Here is a 20611-nt window from a genome sequence, read left to right on the forward strand (position 1 = left end):
GCCCCGATAACCTTGTTTACGGGGGGCCCCGGGGGGGCCGGGTGAGCCCGAGGGGGGGGAGATTAGGGAGGTGAGCGTGACTCAGGGCATTTGGGCGCGCTCCCCCGCGCTGCGCGGCTCTTTCCCCGCGGGCAGCAGCAGGCAGAACCCAGGCAGGGGCTGGCGGCGAGAGCAGGGGCGTCGCGGAGGCACCCCAGGGGTAGGTGCGGGGTCATGGGGGGCGGCGGCACCTCGGGGTGTCCCTGGGTGCTGGGAGCGGGGGGATGGGGTGGGCGGGGGGGCGGCGGGGCCAGGCGGGGTGGGGGAGCACCCCGGGGTGCCCCCGGCGTGGGGTGGGGTCTGTCAGCGGGGCGTGCTGGGGTGGGAGATGCTGGGGGCCAGGGGGGTATGGGCTCCATGCTGAGCCATGGCGGTCCCCGCGGCGGGAGGGAGCTGAGCCGCGCTGCACGGATGGCATGGGGGGTATGGGCGCCATACTGAGCCTCGCTGGGCACCTGCTCCATGAGGGATCCCAGCCGCGCTGCACGGATGGCATGGGGGGTATGGGCGCCATACTGAGCCTCGCTGGGTACCTGCTGCATGAGGGATCCCAGCCGCGCTGCATGGATGGCATGGGGGGTATGGGCACCATACTGAGCCTCGCTGGGCACCTGCTGCATGAGGGATCCCAGCCGCGCTGCATGGATGGCGTGGGAGGTATGGGCTCCATACTGAGCCTCGCTGGGCACCTGCTGCATGAGGGATCCCAGCCGCGCTGGGTGGATGGCGTGGGAGGTATGGGCTCCATACTGAGCCTCGCTGGGCACCTGCTGCATGAGGGATCCCAGCCGCGCTGGGTGGATGGCGTGGGGGGTATGGGCGCCATACTGAGCCTCGCTGGGCACCTGCTGCATGAGGGATCCCAGCTGCGCTGGGTGGATGGCGTGGGGGGTATGGGCGCCATACTGAGCCTCGCTGGGCACCTGCTGCATGAGGGATCCCAGCCGCGCTGGGTGGATGGCGTGGGGGGTATGGGCGCCATACTGAGCCTCGCTGGGCACCTGCTGCATGAGGGATCCCAGCCGCGCTGGGTGGATGGCGTGGGGGGTATGGGCTCCATACTGAGCCTCGCTGGGTACCTGCTGCATGAGGGATCCCAGCCGCGCTGGGTGGATGGCGTGGGGGGTATGGGCTCCATACTGAGCCTCGCTGGGTACCTGCTCCATGAGGGATCCCAGCCGCGCTGGGTGGATGGTGTGGGAGGTATGGGCTCCATACTGAGCCTCGCTGGGCACCTGCTGCATGAGGGATCCCAGCCGCGCTGGGTGGATGGCGTGGGAGGTATGGGCTCCATACTGAGCCTCGCTGGGCACCTGCTCCATGAGGGATCCCAGCCGCGCTGGGTGGATGGCGTGGGAGGTATGGGCTCCATACTGAGCCTCGCTGGGTACCTGCTGCATGAGGGATCCCAGCCGCGCTGGGTGGATGGCGTGGGAGGTATGGGCTCCATACTGAGCCTCGCTGGGTACCTGCTCCATGAGGGATCCCAGCCGCGCTGGGTGGATGGTGTGGGAGGTATGGGCTCCATACTGAGTACCTGCTGTGGGAGGGAGGTCCTGCACAGAGCCGCGCTGCATGGACGGTGTGGGAGGTATGGGCTCCATGCTGAGCACATGTGATGTGTTCTTTGGGAGGTATGGGCTCTATACTGAGCCTTGCTGGATATATGGCATAGGAGGTGTGAGTCCAGTCCTGAATCATGCTAGCCACATGGTGTGGAAGGTATGGGCTCTATACTGAGCACGTTGGCTATGTGGTGTAGGAGCTACGGGCTCTATACTGTGCATGTGGGGTGTATGGTGTAGGAGGTATGGACTCCATACCATGCACAAGATGTGGGAGGTATGGGCGCTATACTGTGCAGATGGGGCGTACCGTATAGGAGGAACGGGCTCTATACTGCGCACACGAGATACCTGGCGTAGGCGGCGTGGGCTCTGGACGTGCCCTGTGTAGAACGTATGGGCTCTATACGGTGCAGGGTGGCACGGGGCGGATCGGGCAGGTCCGGGTGCCCCGGGCGCAGGGTGCCCCGTCCCCCGCCGTCCCCCAGCCCCTCACCCCGGCCCCGGGGCAGCGCGGGGGGCAGCGGGGGGAGCGGGGCGGGGGCCGGCCGTTATCAGCGGGGCACAGCCCGGTGCCCCGGGCTGATGCAAGAGCCGCCGGTGGGGCCGGGGGGGGCCGGGGGGGCCGGGGGGGGCCCGGGGGGCCGGGGGCCGCCGGCGCTGCGGGGCCAGGCGGGGCAGGAAGGAGGAGGCCGGGTCCGGAGCCGGCCCCGGTTCCCGTGGCCCCGCCGCGGCTCCCGCGCCCCATCGGGGATCCCGTGGCCCCGGCGGGGGCTCGGTGACCCCACCCCGGCTCCCGCCGCCCCGGCCGGGAGCGACCTCCCGCATCGCCCTGGTGAGATCGGGGGGGGCTGGTGCCCCCCAAAGCCCCCCACGCCCTGACCTTGCCCCCCCCCCCCCGGGGGGGTCCCTGCGCGGGGTGGCGGGGGGCAGCCGGGGTCCCCGTGTGTGTGTCCCCCAACCCGGGGGGTCCCCACGGGGGGGGGGGGGCTGGGGTAGGGGGGGCTGGGGGTCCCGGGGCAGGACCCCCCCACCCCCGGAGGCTCTGGGCTGGGGGTCAGGGGGTGTGGGGGGGATATGGGGGTTGGGGGGGCCCGATCCCGGGGTCCCCGGGGGGGGGCGGCGTGCGGGGGCAGGGCGCCCCCTGGCGGTTGTCCCCCGGCACCGCCCCGGGGCAGCTGCGGGGGGGGGTGGCGGGGATGGGGGGGCACCCCGGGGGGGGGGGCACAGGGGGTGCGGGGGGGGGGCAGGCACAGGCTGCACCTCCAGGCACCCACCCACTGCCCAGGGGGGTGCGGAGGCGTTGGGTGCTGAGCGGGGGGCAGCAGGGTCGTGTCCCCCGCCGCTGAGCGCCCTGGGTTGCTGCAGGGTGCTCGTGCCGTCCCGCTTCGAGGGGTCCCCATGAGCCCAGCCGTGCCTCAGTTTCCCCTTTCTCACCCCAGCGCTCTGCCAGGGGGCTGCGGGGGCTTGCTGGGGGCCCCGGGTGCCGCAGCGTGGGACCCCAGCCCCTCTGCGTGGGTCCATACGGGACCCCACCCACATGCAGGGGGCTGCGTGGGACCCAGCCCATGTGTGCGGGGCCGTAGGGGACCCGACCCCTGGGCACGGGTCCACAGGGGACCTGACCCCTGGGCGCGGGACGCGGCAGGACTGGCTGGCGTGCGTGGGCACGGGTGGGCCGGGGCGGGGTGCCGCGTCCCTGGTGGGAAGCTGCTGGGGCTCTGCCGTCACCTGACATCAGTTCCCATCCCAGATGGCGGCAGGGCAGGGCACCGCTTCCCTGGGGACCCCCGGCCCCGGGACCTCCTGGCCCGTGGGGAGCCGGTTACACGGGCAGGGGTTGCGGGAACGGCCCTGGTGTCCGGCTCCAGCCCCGTCCCAGGGGACAAACCCCACGTCCCCGGGGGCACCGAGCTCTGCCCTCGCCTCTCCTAACGTTTTCTCTCCCTTTCCCCCTGCGCCCACCCCAATGCCACAGAGCACCGGGTTATGGTGCCGCCGGGCTGATTGCCGGGACACAGCGAGGCAGCGGTGGGGGCCGAGCCCGGAGCCATGGAGGGGCCCGGCCAGGTAGGGTGACCCGGCCCCGAGCCCTGGCTCTGCCGCTGCGCCCTGGCCGGCTCCCACCCCCGGCACAGCCCCGGCAAGGCGCTGGGGGTGCTGGTCCCCGCTGAGCCCCCTTCTCTCTGTCCCACAGGAGGCCTACGAGGAGAGGATGAGGAGGAGCCTGGACCCTGAAGGCTACGAAGACCCCGGCATAAAGAGCTCCAGCCTGTCTCTGGGGGAGATGAGCAGTGAGTGGCTCCCCCGGGTGCCGGGGGACAGCGGGCACACGGGCACCAGCGTCGCATGGGGGATGGCATTGCATGGGCGCCAGTGTCGTACGGGCGCCAGCGTTGCAGAGGTGACGGTGTTGCATGGGTGACGGCGTTGCATGGGTGATGGCATTGCATGAGCGATGGTGCCGTATGGGCACCAGCATGGCAACCGGCACCGGGTGGGTGCCAGCACTGCAGGGGCACCAGTGGTTCAAGGGCGCATGTTGCATGGGCACCAGAGTTTTGTGGGTGCCAACTCTGCATGGGTACCAGCATGGCACAGGCGTGTTGCATGGGCGCCAGCACTGCATGGGTGCCAGCGTTGTATAGGTGCCAGCATTGCATAGGTGCCAGCATTGCATGGGCGCCAGTGTTGCATGGGTGCCAGCATTGCACGGGCGCCAGCGTTGCAGCGGCACCACATTGCATGGGTGCCAGCATGGCACAGACGTGTTGCATGGGCACTAGCGTTGCACAGATGTGTTGCATGAGTGCCAGTGCTGCCTGGGCACCCGCATCGCACGGGTGCCAGCGTTGCAGGGGTGCCAGCGTTGCACAGGTGCCAGCATTGCAGGGGTGCCAGCGTTGCACGGGCAGGGGGGCTCGCCCGGAGCCTGGGCTGGCCAGCAGGGACACGCAGCCCTCGGGATCGCATCGCCCAAAGGCAGCGCCGCCCTTTGCCGAAGCCTCGGAGCCAGTGAGGTGCCACCTCCAGCACGAGGGCTGCGGGTGCCCCAGAGGGGGCTGAGCTCGGGGACACTCGGGGTCCTTGAGGCCGTGACCGAGAGCCCCAGGGGAGGGAGGCGAGGGGAGTTTGGGGGGGTCTATGTGCCCCGGAGCATCCGCTTGCCTGAAGCTCGGTTGATTAGGAGCTGCCGCCCTGAGGGGGTTCTTGGGCCGCGCCGGCTCCTGGCATGGCTCCCTCGGGTCCCCATTCGGGGTGACACAGGTCAGGGGGTAACGCTGCCGCCTGTTCTGCGCAGGGGCCGGCGCCAGCACCGGGTCCCCCTTGCACGCGTGGAGGGCCAGAGCCGAGGAGCTGACGCCCCTGCGGTGAGTCCCCCAAATCAGGGAGGGGGCCGGACGCTGCCCCGCCGGCATCGGCGAGGGGAGGCTGCTGGCACCCATGGGGGCCCGGCGCTGACCCCCCCATCCCGGTGGTGTGTGTTTTGCAGCCAGTATTTGCCCAGCCGGCGGCGATGCTATGACCTGGATGGGAGGAGGCGTGCGGCCGGGGCCCCCCCGGGACAGGCGAGCTACCGTGGCGGAGGGCAGCGTGAGTGACCGCAGGGGCACCGGGGGCCGAAGCCCAGCCCCAGCGTGTCCCCCCCAGCCCTCCGTCGTGCCGCCCGCCCCGGCTTTGCTGCCCCCGGCCCCGCGCTCCGCGGGGTGACCGTCACCCCGGCGTCAGGGCACGCCGTGGGGGTGACCGCTGCCACTTGCCCGTAATCGCCCGCTGATTGAGGATAAATAAAGTCTTTGTTTGGGGTGAGGACAAGAACCACTTGGGGCTGAACGCCGGCTGGCGCCGGGCGGCTCGGTGGCGGTGGCAGCGGGCCGGGACGAGGACAGGCTCGTGCCCACGTGCCACGGCCAACGCCGTCAGGGACACCGTGGGGGGGACGACGTGCCTTGTCCCCGCTCCCACGGGCACAGCACCCTTCAGTTGGCAGAGCGGGATGCAGCTCTTGTGGCATCACCCCGCCGGGTGACCTGGCCGGGGGCCGCGGGGGGACCGCGGTGGTCCCTAGCAGGGGCGCAGGGGGACGGGGTGAGCCTGTCCCCGACACCGGGGTGGCTGCGGGCGGGCGGGAGCCGCGCTGGTGTTTACTGTCAGCAAAGGCAAAGTGCTGCGGGATTTACGGTGCACACAGGGCGGCCGCGGGGCGTGGGGCTCGGCCCCCGCTTTATAGGGCTGGAGCCTGTGGGGCTGTGGGTAGCGCAGGGGGGGCCGCAGGTAGGCAGGGGATGGGGACAGGGACATGTCTAGCACCTGGGGTCTGGCTGGCCGGGGACGTGCTGTCCCTGTCCCTGTCTCTGTCCCTGTCCCTGTCGCAGTCCAAGGGGCAGTGCTCGGTGCTGGGGTCAGGATTGTGCCGGTGGCAGGGTGGTGGGGGCAGAGCGTGGCCACGAGCCCTGCCCTCAGCCTGGCCCCGGTGATGTCCCCAGACTGTCACCCTGCCCCGGGAGCTGGGCTGCGGGGATGTGAGGGGCCGGAGCTGGGCACCGGCAGGGCGGGGGGTGAGGGAGGGACACATCCAGCAAACCCCAGCTGGGTCTGGGATGGGGCAATGGGTGGGGGACACGTCCAGCGAGTCCCAGCTGGGTCTGGGGTGGGGGTGATGGGGGGAGACACCTCCAACAGAGCCCGGGGGTCCGGGCCAGGGCAGGGACCAGCTAACGCAGCGGTGGCTCCGCTTGCAGCTCTGTCAGAGACCGATGTGGACCTGGAGGCGGCAGGGAGCAGGAGGCCCGTGTCCCGGCGGGACACCCATGAGGTGGGTGCTGCCCCAGGACCCCCCATTCCCTTCCCATTCCCGGGGGTGGGCAGGCCGTGGCCACCCACGGACCAACCCCACGCCAGCCCCTGGGGACACCGGGGCATGGGGGGGTGCTGGCACAGGCGGCCACAGCTCTGGGGCTCCTGGGGGTCCCTGGTGTGGCCAGGGGGACCCTGACCCCCCCCGGCTCTGGCTGCAGGGCTACGTGGAGCTGCACGAGCTGGTCATGGACAGCAAGAAGGAGCTGTGCTGGATGGAGGCTGGCCACTGGCTCAAGCTGGAGGAGGACTTCAAGGAAGCCGGGCACTGGGGCCAGCCCCATCTCTCCTTCCTGACCTACCGCAGCCTCCTGGAGATCCGCCGGGCTTTGGCCAAAGGTGGGGACACCGGCTGGGGCCGGGATGGCAGCAGGGACCCCACGCTGGCCGGCTGGTGACGGTGCTGTCCCTGCAGGCGCTGTGCTCCTCGACGTGGCGGCCACCTCGCTGCCGGCCATCGCCCACATCCTCATCGACGAGATGATCTACGAGGGGCAGATCAAGCCACAGGACCGGGATGACATCCTGAGGACGCTGCTGCTGCAGCACAAGTACGGCCGGGACTGATGGCCCTGTGGGGGGGACCCTGATGTCCGGGTCCCCTTGGAGCCTGGCACGGGGTGGAAAAGCCCCTCTGCCATTTGGCTTTGCCTTCCAGCCCAGTTTGGGAGTCCCCACGCATCCCCAGGGCTGGGGCTGTCTTATGGGGTTTTGGGGGGGTCAGTGGTGCTGCCCTGCCTAACACCACCCCCCCTGCTGCTCTAGGCACCCCAACGAGGCCGAGTCGGCCATGACCCTGCCGCCGGCGCAGCTGCAGCGCTCGGGCGCAAGCCAGGCAGAGACGGAGCAGCCGCTGCTGCGGGAGCAGCAGTCCCTGGAGATGCGCAGGCTGGCCGGGGCCGAGCAGGCGAGCGGGGACGGGGCTGGGTGGGGGGCAAGGGGACAGTGGGGGGGCAGGGTTCAGGGGTGCTGGGTCCAGCCAGGGTGCAGGGAGGGCTGCTGGGAGATGCACACGTGCACCCCGGTGCGTGCACACACAGAGATGTGTGCACGCACACCTTGGCACACGCCGGTGCACACACCAGGCAGCGGCACCCCAGGAGGTGTGCAGGCTCTCGCACAGCCCCCCCGTGCTGTGCATCCCCGGGGAGCGCACGCACCCACTGACACACACCCGTGCACGCTTGCACACTTATCCGCACACACTCCCACAGGCATGAGCACACACAAGTGCGCAGGCGTGAACTTCCACGCACGCCGCTTTCTCTCGCCCTCACACACATGTGCACACATGCAGTTGCACACGCACGCACATGCACACTCGTGCAGGCACATGCACGTGCGTGCACGCACATACCTGCACACTTGCAGGCACATGCACATATGTGTGCACACGTGCAAGCCAGGGAGGCATTGCCATGGGACGGTGCAGAGGTGGTAGCGAGGGAGCTGGGCTTGCAGGGAACGAAGGGGGACACGTAGGGGATGGTGGGGGACGCCCCGGGGATGGAGGGGGATGTGCAGGGGACAGAGGGGGCCGTGCAGGGGATGGCCACCGAGGACAGCCAGCTGACTCCTGCCATTCATGTGCCCGCCGCAGAGCCCGAGCGGGGCCACCAGACCCCAGCTCCCCGAGAAGATCCCCGAGGATGCCGAGGCCACTCTGGTCCTCGTGGGTGAGTGGTCGGTGGGGCTGCGGGCGCGGGCTTGGGGTGGTGGGCGCAGGGTCAGGGCGGTGGGTGTGGGGCCAGGGTGCGCAGCGGGAGCTTTGGTGTCTGCCTGCTTGCTCACTCGCTGCTTTTCTTGCACCTTTTTTGACTCTCCCCGTCCTCAGCTCTCGCCGCCGCCTGCTGCCGCTCAGCGCTGCTCTCTGGGCCCCGTGTCCCCATGTCCCATCTCTCCACTCGTCTCTCTGTCCCCTGTGCCCCCGTGTCCCCATGCCCTGATGTGCCTGTGCTCCCATGCCCTCCTGCCCCTGTGCCCCCGTGTCCCAATGTCCCTGTGCCCCCGTGTCCATGTGTCCCTGTCCCTCTGTGTCCTCATGTCTTTGTGTGTCCCTGTCCCATTCCTTTTGTCCCCCCACGTCCCCGTGCCTCTGTGTCATCTTGTCTCCAAATAACTCTGTCCCTGTACCCCTGTGTCCCCTTGTCTCCATATCCCAATGTCCCCATGTTTCGATGTCCCCATGTCTCCATGCTCTTGTGTCCCCACTTTTCTATATCCCCATGTCCCTGTGCTCCTGTGTCCCCATGTCCCTGTGTCCCCATGTCCCTGTGCCCCGTGTCCCTGTGCCCCGTGTCCCTGTGCCCGGCCACCCGTGACCCCCGTCCCGTCCCATCCCGTCCTCCCCCCAGGCTGTGCAGCCTTCCTGGAGCAGCCGACGCTGGCCTTCGTGCGCCTGAAGGCCGCGGTGACGCTGGACGCCGTCCTCGACGTGCCCCTGCCCGTCCGCTTCCTCCTCGTGGTCCTGGGCCCCGACACCCCCCACGTCAGCTACCACGAGATCGGCCGTGCCGTTGCCACCATGATGTCCGAGAGGGTACGGCTCCCCCACCGCCACCGGCACTGCCACCGGCACTGCTGTCCAGGGTGCCAGCACCCCTGAGCACCCCACAGTCCCCAGGCCTGGGGCTGCACCCTCTAACAGGGCTTGTCCACCTGTGCCACGTCCCTCTCTGTGCTCATGTCCCTGTGTCCCCTTGTCCCCACGCACCTGTGTCCTCGTCCCTCTGGGTCTCCATGTCCCCATGCACCCCTGTCCCCATCTCCACATGCACCCCTGTCCCTATGTCCATATGAATCCCTGTCCCCACACTTCTGTGTCCCTGTGGCCCCATGCTCCCATGTCCCCATGCACCTGTGTCCATATGCGGCCATGCCCCTGAGGTCAAACGTCCCCTTGTCCCCATGTGTCCAAGCAACCATGTCCCCATACTCCTCTGGCCCTATGTCCCCCGTGTCCCCCCTTATCCCCATGTCCCCATGCTCTCTGTCCCCAAGACCCTGTGTCCCCACGCCCATCCTCATGCCCCCATGTCCCCATGTCCCCATGTCCCCGTGATGCCCCATCCCCGCGGGGATGCTCAGGGGCCGGGTGGGTGCCCAGCAGCACCCAAGGATGCTGGACAAGGCTGAGCGCCTGTCCCCGGGCCACCCCGCAGGTCTTTCGCCGGGACGCCTACCTGGCCGAGGGCCGCCAGGACCTGCTGCGGGGGGTGGAGGACTTCCTGGAGGCCAGCATCGTCCTGCCGCCCACCGAGACCCCGAGCGAGCAGCTCCTCCGCAGCCTGGTGCCGCTGCAGCACGAACTGCTCCGCCGCCGCTACCAGCCCCCCGCGAAGGCGTCGGACGAGGGCTTCCTAAAAGACCTGGGTATGGCGGGGACCGGACCGGCCCCCCCGGGATCCCCCAGCCCCATGGATGGCGGGACCCCCCCCCTTGTACGCGACGTCCCCCCATGGCCACCTGCTTGTGTCCCCAGGGCTGGAGGCGCCGGCGCCGGAGGATGACGACCCCTTGCGCAGGACGGGGCGACCTTTTGGGGGGCTGGTGCGGGACATCCGCCGCCGGTACCCCAAATATCTGAGCGACATCAAGGACGCCCTCAGCCCCCAGTGCCTGGCTGCCGTCATCTTCATCTACTTTGCGGCGCTGTCACCTGCTGTCACCTTTGGAGGCTTGCTGAGTAATGAGGGGGACAGGCTGGGGACACTCCGGGGGAGGGGGACATCCCCCAGCTGGGCACAGGGCTGGGGGAGCGGGGTGCCACTGCCTGCATACCATCCCCTGGCGATGCTCCTGGGGGGGTTATCGCACCCCCTAACCCTGGTGCCGAGGAGTTTGGGATGGGGGGACACAGCGCTGTGCCCCCCGGCACCCACCGGCTCTGCCCCCCCCAGGTGAGAAGACCAAGGGCATGATGGGGGTGTCGGAGCTGCTCGTCTCCACCTGCGTGCAGTGCATCCTCTTCAGCATCCTCAGCGCCCAGCCCCTGCTCGTCATCGGCTTCTCGGGGCCCCTCCTCGTCTTCGAGGAAGCCTTCTACTCGGTGGGTGCCACCCCGCACCCCTGGGTGCCCCCCACCCACCGCTGGCGGTCCCCGCAGGGGGCTCACGGCGTCCCCGCCGGCCTTGGCAGAGGCACGGGGTGCTGCCACGCGGGTGATGGCACAGGGGTGCTGCCACGAGGGGATGGCACGTGGGTGATGGCACGTGGGGATGGCGCAGGGGTGATGGCCCACGCAGAATGGCACTGGTGGGATGGCCCCCGGGTGATGCCGCGTGGGTGATGGCCCATGGGTGATATCATGCAGGTAGAGCCATCCGGGTGATGGCACAGGGGGGATGCGAGGTGCACGATGCCGTGGGGGTGACGCCAAATAGCTGACACCACATGGGTGACACCATGCGGGCGACGCCAGGCGGGTGCCGCCATCGGGGTGCTGCCAGGCGGGTGATCCCACAGGGGTCCTGCCACCCCGGGGTACCACTATCCCCATCCCGGCACCCCCCCAGCCCCCGGGCAGGAGGCACAGGGCCACTGTGGGACCCTGGGGTCCAGCCCACCTGGGTGCCCATGCCAGGGGCTCCGGGGGGCTGACGGGGGCTGTGTCCTCTGGCTCCCCAGTTCTGCAATGACAATAACATGGAGTACATCGTGGGCCGGGTCTGGATCGGCTTCTGGCTGATCCTGCTGGTGCTGGTGGTGGTGGCCTGCGAGGGCAGCTTCCTGGTGCGCTACCTGTCCCGCTACACCCAGGAGATCTTCTCCTTCCTCATCTCCCTCATCTTCATCTACGAGACCTTCTTCAAGCTCGTCACGGTGAGGGGCACGGGGGTCCTGCGGTGGGGAAGGGGGGGGTGCTGCAGATCGTGGTCATCACCCGGGTTTCCATAGAAACAGTGGGAGCCGGGCGAGGGATGCAGGCGAGGGATGGAGCCCATCTCCCAGCATTTTCTCCCCCTTCCCAGGTGTTTCCCGGCTCATGCTTCTCTCCACAGGGGGATTTTGGGGCAGGGAGGTGAAGCCCAGGCAGATGTCCCACCTGGGCTGCAGTAAACATGGTCCTTGCCCAGGAACTGCCCAGAGAGCCCCCATTTCTTCCCCCGTCCCCTGGCTCAGACCCTTCCTGAGTGGCCGGTAGCAATGGGATGGTGTCACCCTGCGCACTGGGTGCCCAACAGGGACATCTCGTGTGCTGGAGAGGTGACGGGCAGGACACATGCCCCATCGCGCCCTGCACCCCCATCACACCAAGGCACCCCCGTGCACCCCTCCGCAAGCTCAGCACAGCCCCAAATACCCCGAGGGACACATGGTCCGCAGCAGGGCCGCGCTCATCCATCCCCACCGTGCCACCTAGCCCCTGCTCCGGCCCCACTTCCGAGGGAGGGTGGGGAAAACCGGAGCCTAAAAATACCCCCCTGCGCACCATGTGCCAAGCTCCCAGCCTCGCCAGTCACCCTGGCACGCACCCTGCGCCCACGCGCCCACCAGGACGGTGCCGCGGGGCTCGCAGCATGGCAGCAGGGGTGCAGACGGGATCCCCCATCGCCACCCACTAGCGGGTCTCCCATCCTCCCTGACCCTCTCCCCTTCCCTCCCCAGATCTTCAAGAATCACCCGCTCAAGCGGCATTACGACGTGCAGCCTGATGTCAAGCCCACGGTGCCAGAGCCCAACACGGCGCTGCTGTCCTTCGTCCTCATGGCCGGCACCTTCTTCCTGGCCTTCTTCCTCCGCAAGTTCAAGAACAGCGCTTTCCTGCCTGGCAGGGTGAGGACGGGGGGGGCACGGTGGCATCCCCCCCACCCCACAGGGCCCCCGGTGGGGACAGCGCTGGGGGCGAAATGGGGGCTCGGTGGGTGCGGTTTCCCAAAAGGGGCTGGCTGAGACCGTGCAAACTCATTACATGCTCCTCTGGACGTCTTTGCCGGTGGGGACGTGGCGGGGGGGACCCCCTCGGCCGGGTGGAGCCACAGGCGGGTTTAATGTGGTCATGGCGTCCCCCCAGGCTCGGCGCTTGATCGGGGACTTCGGGGTGCCCATTTCCATCTTCATCATGGCGCTGGTTGACTTCTTCATCAAGGACACGTACACGCAGGTCCGGGAGCAGCGGGAGGGCAGGGCTGGGGGGGGCGGGTGTCCCCAACACGGGGACGTGGAGCTGGGTGCTCATCCCCGTGCCCCGTCCGCGTCCCCTCACTCCCCCATCTCTGCTCCCATCCAGAAACTGAAAGTCCCCAAAGGGCTGCAGGTCACCAACTCGTCTGCCCGGGGCTGGTTTATCAACCCCATGGGGAAGGACAACAGCTTCCCCATCTGGATGATGTTCGCCTCCGTGGTGCCCGCCATCCTGGTCTTCATCCTCATCTTCCTCGAGACGCAGATCACCACGTGAGGACCTGGGGGGTCTGGGGAGGGGAGGGCTGCGGGGTGCCCGGTGGGACGGGGACGGAGGGGACACCCCCGGGGTGCTGTGTCACCAACTCGTCCCCTCTGTCCCCGGCAGCCTCATCATCAGCAAGCCCGAGAGGAAGCTGGTGAAGGGCTCTGGCTTCCACCTGGACCTGCTGCTGATCGTCGCCATGGGAGGGCTGGCCGCCCTCTTCGGCCTGCCCTGGCTCAGCGCCACCACCGTCCGCACCATCACCCACGCCAACGCCCTCACCGTCATGAGCAAGACCTCCGCTCCCGGTGAGAAGTCCCAGATCTTGGAAGTCAAGGAACAGCGCATCAGCGGCTTGTTGGTGGCCGTGCTCATCGGTGAGCTGGGGGGGTGCCCTCCACCCAGGCGGCGAGGGCTGGGTGCCGCTGGAGGCTCTCCCTGACCTCTCCTTCTCCACCACAGGCGTCTCCATCCTCATGGAGCCCATCCTGAAGTACATCCCGCTGGCCGTGCTCTTCGGCATCTTCCTCTACATGGGTGTCACCTCCCTCTTTGGCATCCAGCTCTTCGACCGCATCCTGCTCTTGCTGATGCCACCCAAGTACCACCCCAGGGAGCCCTACGTCACCCGGGTGAGTGGGCCCTATGTCACCCGGCCAGGTGGCCATGGGCCTGGGGGTGTCCTGGGCTGTGGCACCCCATGGTGCTGCCTGCAATTGCTTGGGGCTCCTCAGAGAGCCTCCTCCTTTGGTGCTGACGTTTGCTGGGCTCTTTGGGCCACTGGTCCTGCCCCCCCAGCACCCAGCACCCCGGGAAGGGTGCAGCGTGCTGGACTCAGCACCCTGACCCCGCTGGGCTCCTCGTCCCACAGGTGAAGACTTGGCGGATGCACCTCTTCACCTTCACCCAGATCATCGTCCTCGTGCTGCTGTGGGTGGTGAAGTCCAGCCCGGCCTCGCTGGCGCTGCCCTTCGTCCTCATCCTCACCGTGCCCCTGCGGCGCTTCCTGCTGCCCAAGATCTTCCGGGAAATCGAGCTCAAATGCGTACGTAGCCCCGGCACGGGCTGGGAGCCACTGCGATGCTGTCCCTGTCCCCATCCCCATCCCCGTCCCCATCCTCATCCCCGTCCCCATCCTCATCCCCATCTGTGTCCCCATCCCCATCCCTGGCCCCACCCTTGTTCTCATCCCTGTCTCCATCCTCGTCCCTGTCCCTGCCCGTGTCCCCATCCTCGTCCCCATCATAGCCATCCCAGCCCCCATCTCTGTCCCCATCCTCATCTCTGTCCCCATCCTTGTTCCCATCCCTGTCCCCAGCCTCACCCCTGCCGCTATTCCCACACCCATCCCAGCTCCCATCCCCATCGCTGTCCCTTGTCCTCAATCCTGTCCCCATTCCTGACCCCTCCCCATCCCCACCTTGTCCCCATCCTCATCTGCATCCTTGTCCCCATCCCCGTTCCCGTCCCCATCCCTATCCCTGTCCCCATCCCCACCCCGTCCCCATCCCTATCCCTGTCCCCATCCCCCTTCCCGTCCCCATCCCTATCCCTGTCCCCATCCCCATCCCCACCCCGTCCCCATCCCTATCCCTGTCCCCATCCCCACCCTGTCCCCATCCCCACCCCGCCTCACGCCCTCTCTCGTCCCTCCAGCTGGACGCTGACGACGCGGTGGTGACCTTCGAAGAGGCGGAGGGCACGGATGTGTACAACGAAGTGCAGATGCCCAGCTAAGGGCTCGCTGCCGCCCGCCCCCCGGCCCCCCACGCCCACCCGCTTGTAGCTCCACCGCCGCCATCCCAGGGCGCTGGGCGACGGAGGGGGACTTGGGGACACGGCCCCAGAGCCCCAGTCCCCACCCGCGCACCCTGTGAATGGAGCCTTTTTATATTTTTTTCCCTTTTTTTTTTTTTTCCTTTTTTTTTTTTAACATTTTGGATGCTGTGATCTCGCCTGCACTTTGCTGCCTGCTGGGGAAGAGGCTGCCCGGGCTGGGGGGGTCCCACGGGCCGTCCCCCACCCCACGGCAGGGCGGGATGGCCCGTGGGCCATGTCACTGTCCCACCCACAAGGCCACTCCGGATCCGTGACTGGGCACCAAGCACAGGCCGGAGCCGGAGGAAGACTCCAGAGCCCGGAGGGAGGAGGAAGGCAGGGACGGGGCGACGCGGCGGGGCTGGAGACGCGGCGGGATGGAGTCTCCCCATTCCCCCCAGCCCCGCTGCCTCCCCCGGGCATCGAGCCCCCCTGCCCGGCCCCTCTTCCCCAGACGAACTTTCAGAGCTAACGCGCGCTCGCAGCCGCTCACAGCATCTCCCGGGGTCGGGATGTAAATAGCCCAGCAAGGGGGTTTATATATTTGCAATGAAGATAATCATGCTAAAAACACCAAAAAAAAAAATTATGCTGACGCTTCTGCAGGTAGGATTCGCTCAGAACCAAAGAAAAATCCCAAAAAAGAGCCAAAAAGCACCTTAAACAAGAAAAAAATGAGAAAAAAAAAAAAAGAAAAGCAGCTGCAAGAAGTGATCTGTATATTTGATGCTAGCGATTGGGGGAGTTTGTAATTTATTTCTAAAGGCTGATTGTGCTCCCGCCCGCGGCGGGGGCCGTGTGCGTGTGTGTGTATATACTAGAAAGAACCTATATAAAGATTTACAATTTTCTAGAAAGGCTTATTTTAAAGGATCCTGGTCAGGGCCTAAACTCTATGGACCAGCCCAGCAGCATCGTTTAACTGATGAAGTAGCGTTAGTATCATTCCTCTCTATTTTTTTAGCGTTTCAGTTAAATCCGTGTAGTTTTCCCTTGATTTTTCCCTTGCTTGCTGACCGCGTCTCGCCCCGTTTCCGCCGGGATTGCTCCCAAACTGGCCGAGCATCCCCCTGCCTCTGCCAGGGCTGATCCTGCCCTGCTCAGACCCAAGGGCCGGATCCAGCCAGGGCACAGCGCATCCGATCAGGCTGCCAATTTGCTCCTTTTTACATAAATCGGAGTGGGGGGGACCCCAAAATCAGCGGGGGAGACGACGGAGGGGGGCAGCCGTGCCCGGGGCTGCGCTGCCTCCTGTTTGGGTTGGTTTAGTTTTATTAATTCTGTGTCCGAAATAAACAACGTTGCGAGCTTCGGGTTTTTTTTCTTCCCTTCCCCACCCACCTCTGTATCAGGCTTTAATAAAGAAATTAATAAAATCAGCAAGGAAATGGGGGTTTTCTTTCCGGTTGGGTGTTTGCTGGGGGGTCACCTTATTTAATTGCTCCCACCCCCCCAAAAGAGCAGCAGCGTCCTTTGGAGGCGGGATGCTCAGTGCGGCTGTGCCAAGATGCTTGCCACAGCACGCCAGGACGCTCGCGGCATCCCGGGATGCTCACCGCAGCCATCTCGGGATGCTCAGTGCGGCTGTGCCAAGATGCTTGCCATGGCATCCCAGGATGTTCACTGCATCCCGCATCCCGGGATGCTCAGTTCCCGCATCCCGGGATGCTCACTGCAGCAATCTTGGGATGCTCCCCATCGTCATCCCAGGATGCTCGCTACAGCCATCCTGGGATGCTCAGTGTGGCTGTACCAAGATTCTTGCCATGGGATCCTGGGATGTTCACTGCACCCTAAGGTGCTCACTGCAGCCAACCCGGGATGCTCCCCATGGTCATCCCAGGATGCTCCCTGCAACCCTCCTGGGATGCTCCCAGTGGTCATCCCGGGATGGTCCCCATGGCCCTCCCAGGATGCTTCCTGCATCCTGGCACCCCGGGATGCTCCCTGTGGCCATCCCAGGATGCTCAGCCCCCCCTCAGCACCCCTGCACCCCAGGGTGCTGCCCTATTGCTGCTGGCCACATGGCCGTGGCTGTCCCCGCACCGGGGGGGACACGCTGAGCCGCCTGCCCGGGGACGTTGTAACAGGGCGCAGAGCAGACCCCAGCCCCCTCCTCCAGACCACGCTGGCACCAAATTGACCCTAATTACCTGTAATCTCATTAACGAGAGCAATCAGCAGGGCTGCTGCCCCCATGGAGGACACCTGCCCGCGCCCCAGCTCTGTAAATAGGGCCGTGGGAGGGGATGCACCCATTTGCCCCCAGCCTTGCTGTGGGGCAGGCATGGGGCTCAGCATCTGCGGCTGCTCCTGGCCGTGACCCCAAAGGCTCTCCATGGGGCTGGGATAAATCCCATCGTGGTCTCCAGCTTTTTCTGAGCCCGGTGTAGCTGCTAGCCCTTGTTTTCCGGAGACAGAGGTACGTGGCCAGCGTTTTTCAGCCCAAGGCCTGCAGATCTGGCAGCTGCCTGTCCTTCTGCGGTCTCAGGTGGGCAAGCCATGCCAGGTGCCATCAGGAGGGCTCTGCGTGCCACTGCTGCTGGCCGGACTCGCTGCTGCAATCCCTGCCTCCGAAACCCGGTGCTGCCGTGCCAGTTATGGAGGAAGGCATCTGCCCGCAGCGGGGCGGCCTGCCTGCACCCCGTCCTCCTCGCTCTCCAACCTGGGAAGGGTTTTTTTTATTCTCTGGGAGATGTCAGCGAGGTCGCTGCCTCGGGATCCAGCCTGGTTTGGGGGGGGGGGGGGGGGGGGATTTAGGTCAAGCTCTTGTTTGAGCTTGACTTAGCCCAGTGAAATGTGGTTGGGGGGTGATTCGTGGTGGGGACCCGCAGCGGTGGCTCGTGGCAGGGTGAGAATTGCAAGGGGGGGGGGGAAATACTAGTTAATAGGTTTGCTAAGGAGGAGGGGGGAAGCACAGAGCTGGAGAGCTGGGTCACGTCTTGGTATCACCCCTGGAAGGGGAGAGCCCCGGTGCTGGCGGGGTGCCCACGGCATCACTGGGTGCCTCGTGCCGTCAGGCGGCTGAGCTGCCCTTGGCTGTGCTGCCTGCACCTCTGCCGATGCAGGCAGGGCCGCAGCACGTCCGCGACGGCCCTGCATCTCCTCGGGGCATGCAGCAGAAAGCTTTCTGTTACTGTTTGTACACTGAACAAGTGAAAACGCAAATAAAAACCCTCAAAAAGGCTGCAGTTGTGCCATCTTGCTATACCTTTATTTGCAAAAAATACTTACCTACACAAATAAGAGTAATTAAAAAATTCCCTTGATTAGAAGCAAGTCCTAGGCAGGGCACAGAGCAAGGAGGGGAGCGTTCGGGGTGCATATTTGAGGGGCCCCTCTTTCTGGCCCACCTGCTGCAGGGGTCCGTGGCTGCGTTCCAGGGCTCCGGCGTCCCTCCTCGGTGGCAAAAGCCACACCACCGCATTGCAGGGGGGATCTGTGCTGCCACAGGGGCCGCAGCGCCTTTGCGCTCCCCATCCAAAATGGCTTTTTGGTTAAAAAAAAATAAAATAAAAAATTTAAAACGTCGATTTTCACGTGTTTGGCCTCATTGCCTCCAAACATTTTGTTGTGGTGTGTTTTTTTTTCTTTTGCAATTTTTCCCTCTTGCAAAACAGTGACATTTCACCTAATTTAGACCAGGAAAAACAGCTCAGCTGAGGGCCTTTTCCATGCAGAATAAATATATATTTTTTTTTTTAAGCTTTCGCTGGAGGGATTAACTGCTCGGTGCTGAAGCTGGCTGGCGCGGCTTGGCACACCTTGGCAGCCGTGCCGGCTGGAGGCAGGACCGTGGGACGTGGCGGAGGGGCCGTCCGTCCGTCTGTCTGATCCTTCACTTGGGAATAAGGCCCAAATAAGGCACTTGCGCTTTCCCCCACCATCACCCCCATGCCCCCAAATCAGCCTGGGGGGCCAATTGCACCCAGATTTGGGGCATTTATTTTCCTTTTCCATATAAACAGGGGTGAAAATCCCTGGATTTTGGCTGTTCCCATGCAGCCGGCTGGGGAGCCGCCCGCAGCCAGCCGAGCCGGGCAGCCCTGGGGCCTGACCCCGCGTTCCCAGGCCTCATCCCGCATCCCTGGGGGGGTTCCCCACCGCCTCCCGCTGCCTTGCGGCAGGTGCCTGCCAGAGCTGCCTGCACCGGCCTGGCCGGTAGTGTGCATATGGCCGGAGCTCGCCGGTAGCGCGCAGGCAGCCGGTAGCACGCAGATGGCCGGAGCTCGCCGGTAGCGCGCGGGCAGCCTGGAGCACGCAGATGGCCGGAGCTCGCCGGTAGCGCGCGGGCGGCCTGGAGCACGCAGATGGCTGGAGCTCGCCGGTAGCGCGCAGGCAGCCGGTAGCACGCAGATGGCCGGAGCTCGCCGGTAGCGCGCAGGCAGCCGGTAGCACGCAGATGGCCGGAGCTCGCCGGTAGCGCGCAGGCGGCCTGGAGCACGCAGATGGCCGGAGCTCGCCGGTAGCGCGCGGGCGGCCTGGAGCACGCAGATGGCCGGAGCTCGCCGGTAGCGCGCGGGCGGCCTGGAGCACGCAGATGGCCGGAGCTCGCCGGTAGCGCGCGGGCGGCCGGGAACGCGCCAGCGGCCTGGAGCAGCCACGGCGCGCGGGCGGCCTGCGGCCATAGCGCGCAGCCAGCCCCGGCCGGCCGGTAGCGTGCGAGCGGCAGCGGGGCGGCCGGTACCGTGCAGGCAGCCCGGGGTGGCCGGTAGTGTGCAGGCAGCCTGGGATGGCCCGTAATTTGCAGGCAGCTTGGGATGGCCGGTAATTTGCAGGCAGCTGCCCGGCCGGGATTGGCTGCGGGGAATGACGCCCAGCACAACAAAGGTGGAGTTGGAGAAATTGCATTAAAAAAAATTAAGAGAGAGAGAGAGGAGAAAGGGAGAGGGGAGCGGAGGGAGGGGAGGAAACTGCCCCTCGCCCGCCCCGCCGGGGAAGCCCCCCCCGGCGGCCGTGTCCCGGCGCTGCGGGGCTGCCCGGGGCGGGCAGGGAGCGCGGCCCCGCCGCTCCCCGCCGTGGCGGAGGGGACCCACCGGGGCGGGCGGCGGCTCGGCTCCGCTTCCCCCCCCCCCTCCGCTTCCCCCCCCCCTTTTTTTTTTCTCTCTGTCTTTTTTTTTTTTTTTTTTTTTATGCAAACGCCGGGCGAGGATTGTTGCACATGTAAGGAGATTTTTTTTTTTTTTTTCCCCTTTCCCCCCCCCTTCCCTCCTCTCTCCTTCCTCCTCCTCCTCCTCCTCTTTTTCTTCTCGCCACAGTGTTGCAAAAGCAAAGAGCAATAAAAAACACGGCGAAAGCGGCGGGAGCGCGGGGCGGCGGCGGCGGCCGGCGGTGCCGCTTGGGGAGCGGCGGAGGCTGGCGGCGGACCCCGGCGCTCAGAGCCCGGCTGATTGGAAGAGAAAACGCAGCGCCATGGAGGCGGGGGAAAGCGCGATCGTCTCTGCGGGGACTGGAGCGCGTCCACGCCCGGGGCCAGCGCTGCAGAGCTGGCCGCCGTTCAACCGCCGCTTCCCCGCCCCGGCCCCGCCGAGCGAGCCCCGGCCCCGCCGAGCCGCGGTCCCCCAAAGCCGCGGGCCCGCAGGTACGTGCCTGCGCCGGGGGAGCCGCGCCGCGCCGTGCCGCGCCGCCCGGGCTCGCCATTCGCCGCCGCGCCGCTCCGCCGGCGGGGCTGGAGGAGGCGCTTTGTTCCTCCCCGGGCTCCCGCTGCCGCCGCCGCCGCCGCGCACCGGGCTCGGTAAGGCGCCGCCGCCGCTCCGCCGGGAAAGGGGGCTCCGCGCCCGCCCAGGGAGGGGGATTTTTAGGTTGGTTTGGTGGGGTTTTTTTTTTAAATAATATTTTTTTTTTTTTTTTGAATCGGGAACAAAAAGGGGCCGGTTTTCGCGCAGGCCCCGCGGGCAGGAAGCCGCCGCCGGGGCTCGCCCGCCCGCCCGCTCCGGCCCGCTCC

The 20611-nt window shown here is 66.6% G+C and overlaps 1 protein-coding gene across 2 annotated transcripts; it reads left to right on the top strand.

Annotated features, from left to right (window-relative positions):
- The first annotated feature begins 82 nt into the window (after positions 1 to 82).
- Positions 83 to 16055, top strand: SLC4A1 (solute carrier family 4 member 1 (Diego blood group)). Of its 2 annotated transcripts, XM_082331936.1 has the most exons (22): positions 83 to 199; positions 3583 to 3674; positions 3802 to 3898; positions 4906 to 4975; positions 5098 to 5198; positions 6347 to 6420; positions 6623 to 6800; positions 6877 to 7012; positions 7227 to 7368; positions 8062 to 8137; positions 8816 to 9000; positions 9623 to 9833; positions 9943 to 10146; positions 10361 to 10509; positions 11088 to 11282; positions 12069 to 12236; positions 12475 to 12564; positions 12691 to 12857; positions 12973 to 13226; positions 13312 to 13481; positions 13721 to 13894; positions 14506 to 16055. In XM_082331936.1, exons 2-22 carry the CDS (start codon positions 3657 to 3659, stop codon positions 14584 to 14586), a joined length of 2940 nt encoding a protein of 979 aa, XP_082188062.1. In that variant the 5' UTR covers positions 83 to 199; positions 3583 to 3656; the 3' UTR covers positions 14587 to 16055. The 2 variants fall into 2 exon arrangements, with proteins under 2 accessions (XP_082188062.1, XP_082188063.1); XM_082331937.1 differs by lacking the exons at positions 4906 to 4975; positions 5098 to 5198 and having other exon boundaries at positions 84 to 199.
- The last annotated feature ends 4556 nt before the right edge of the window (positions 16056 to 20611 follow it).

This window comes from Platalea leucorodia (assembly GCF_965183815.1).
Source record: "Platalea leucorodia genome assembly, chromosome: 22".
NCBI lineage: Eukaryota > Metazoa > Chordata > Aves > Pelecaniformes > Threskiornithidae > Platalea > Platalea leucorodia.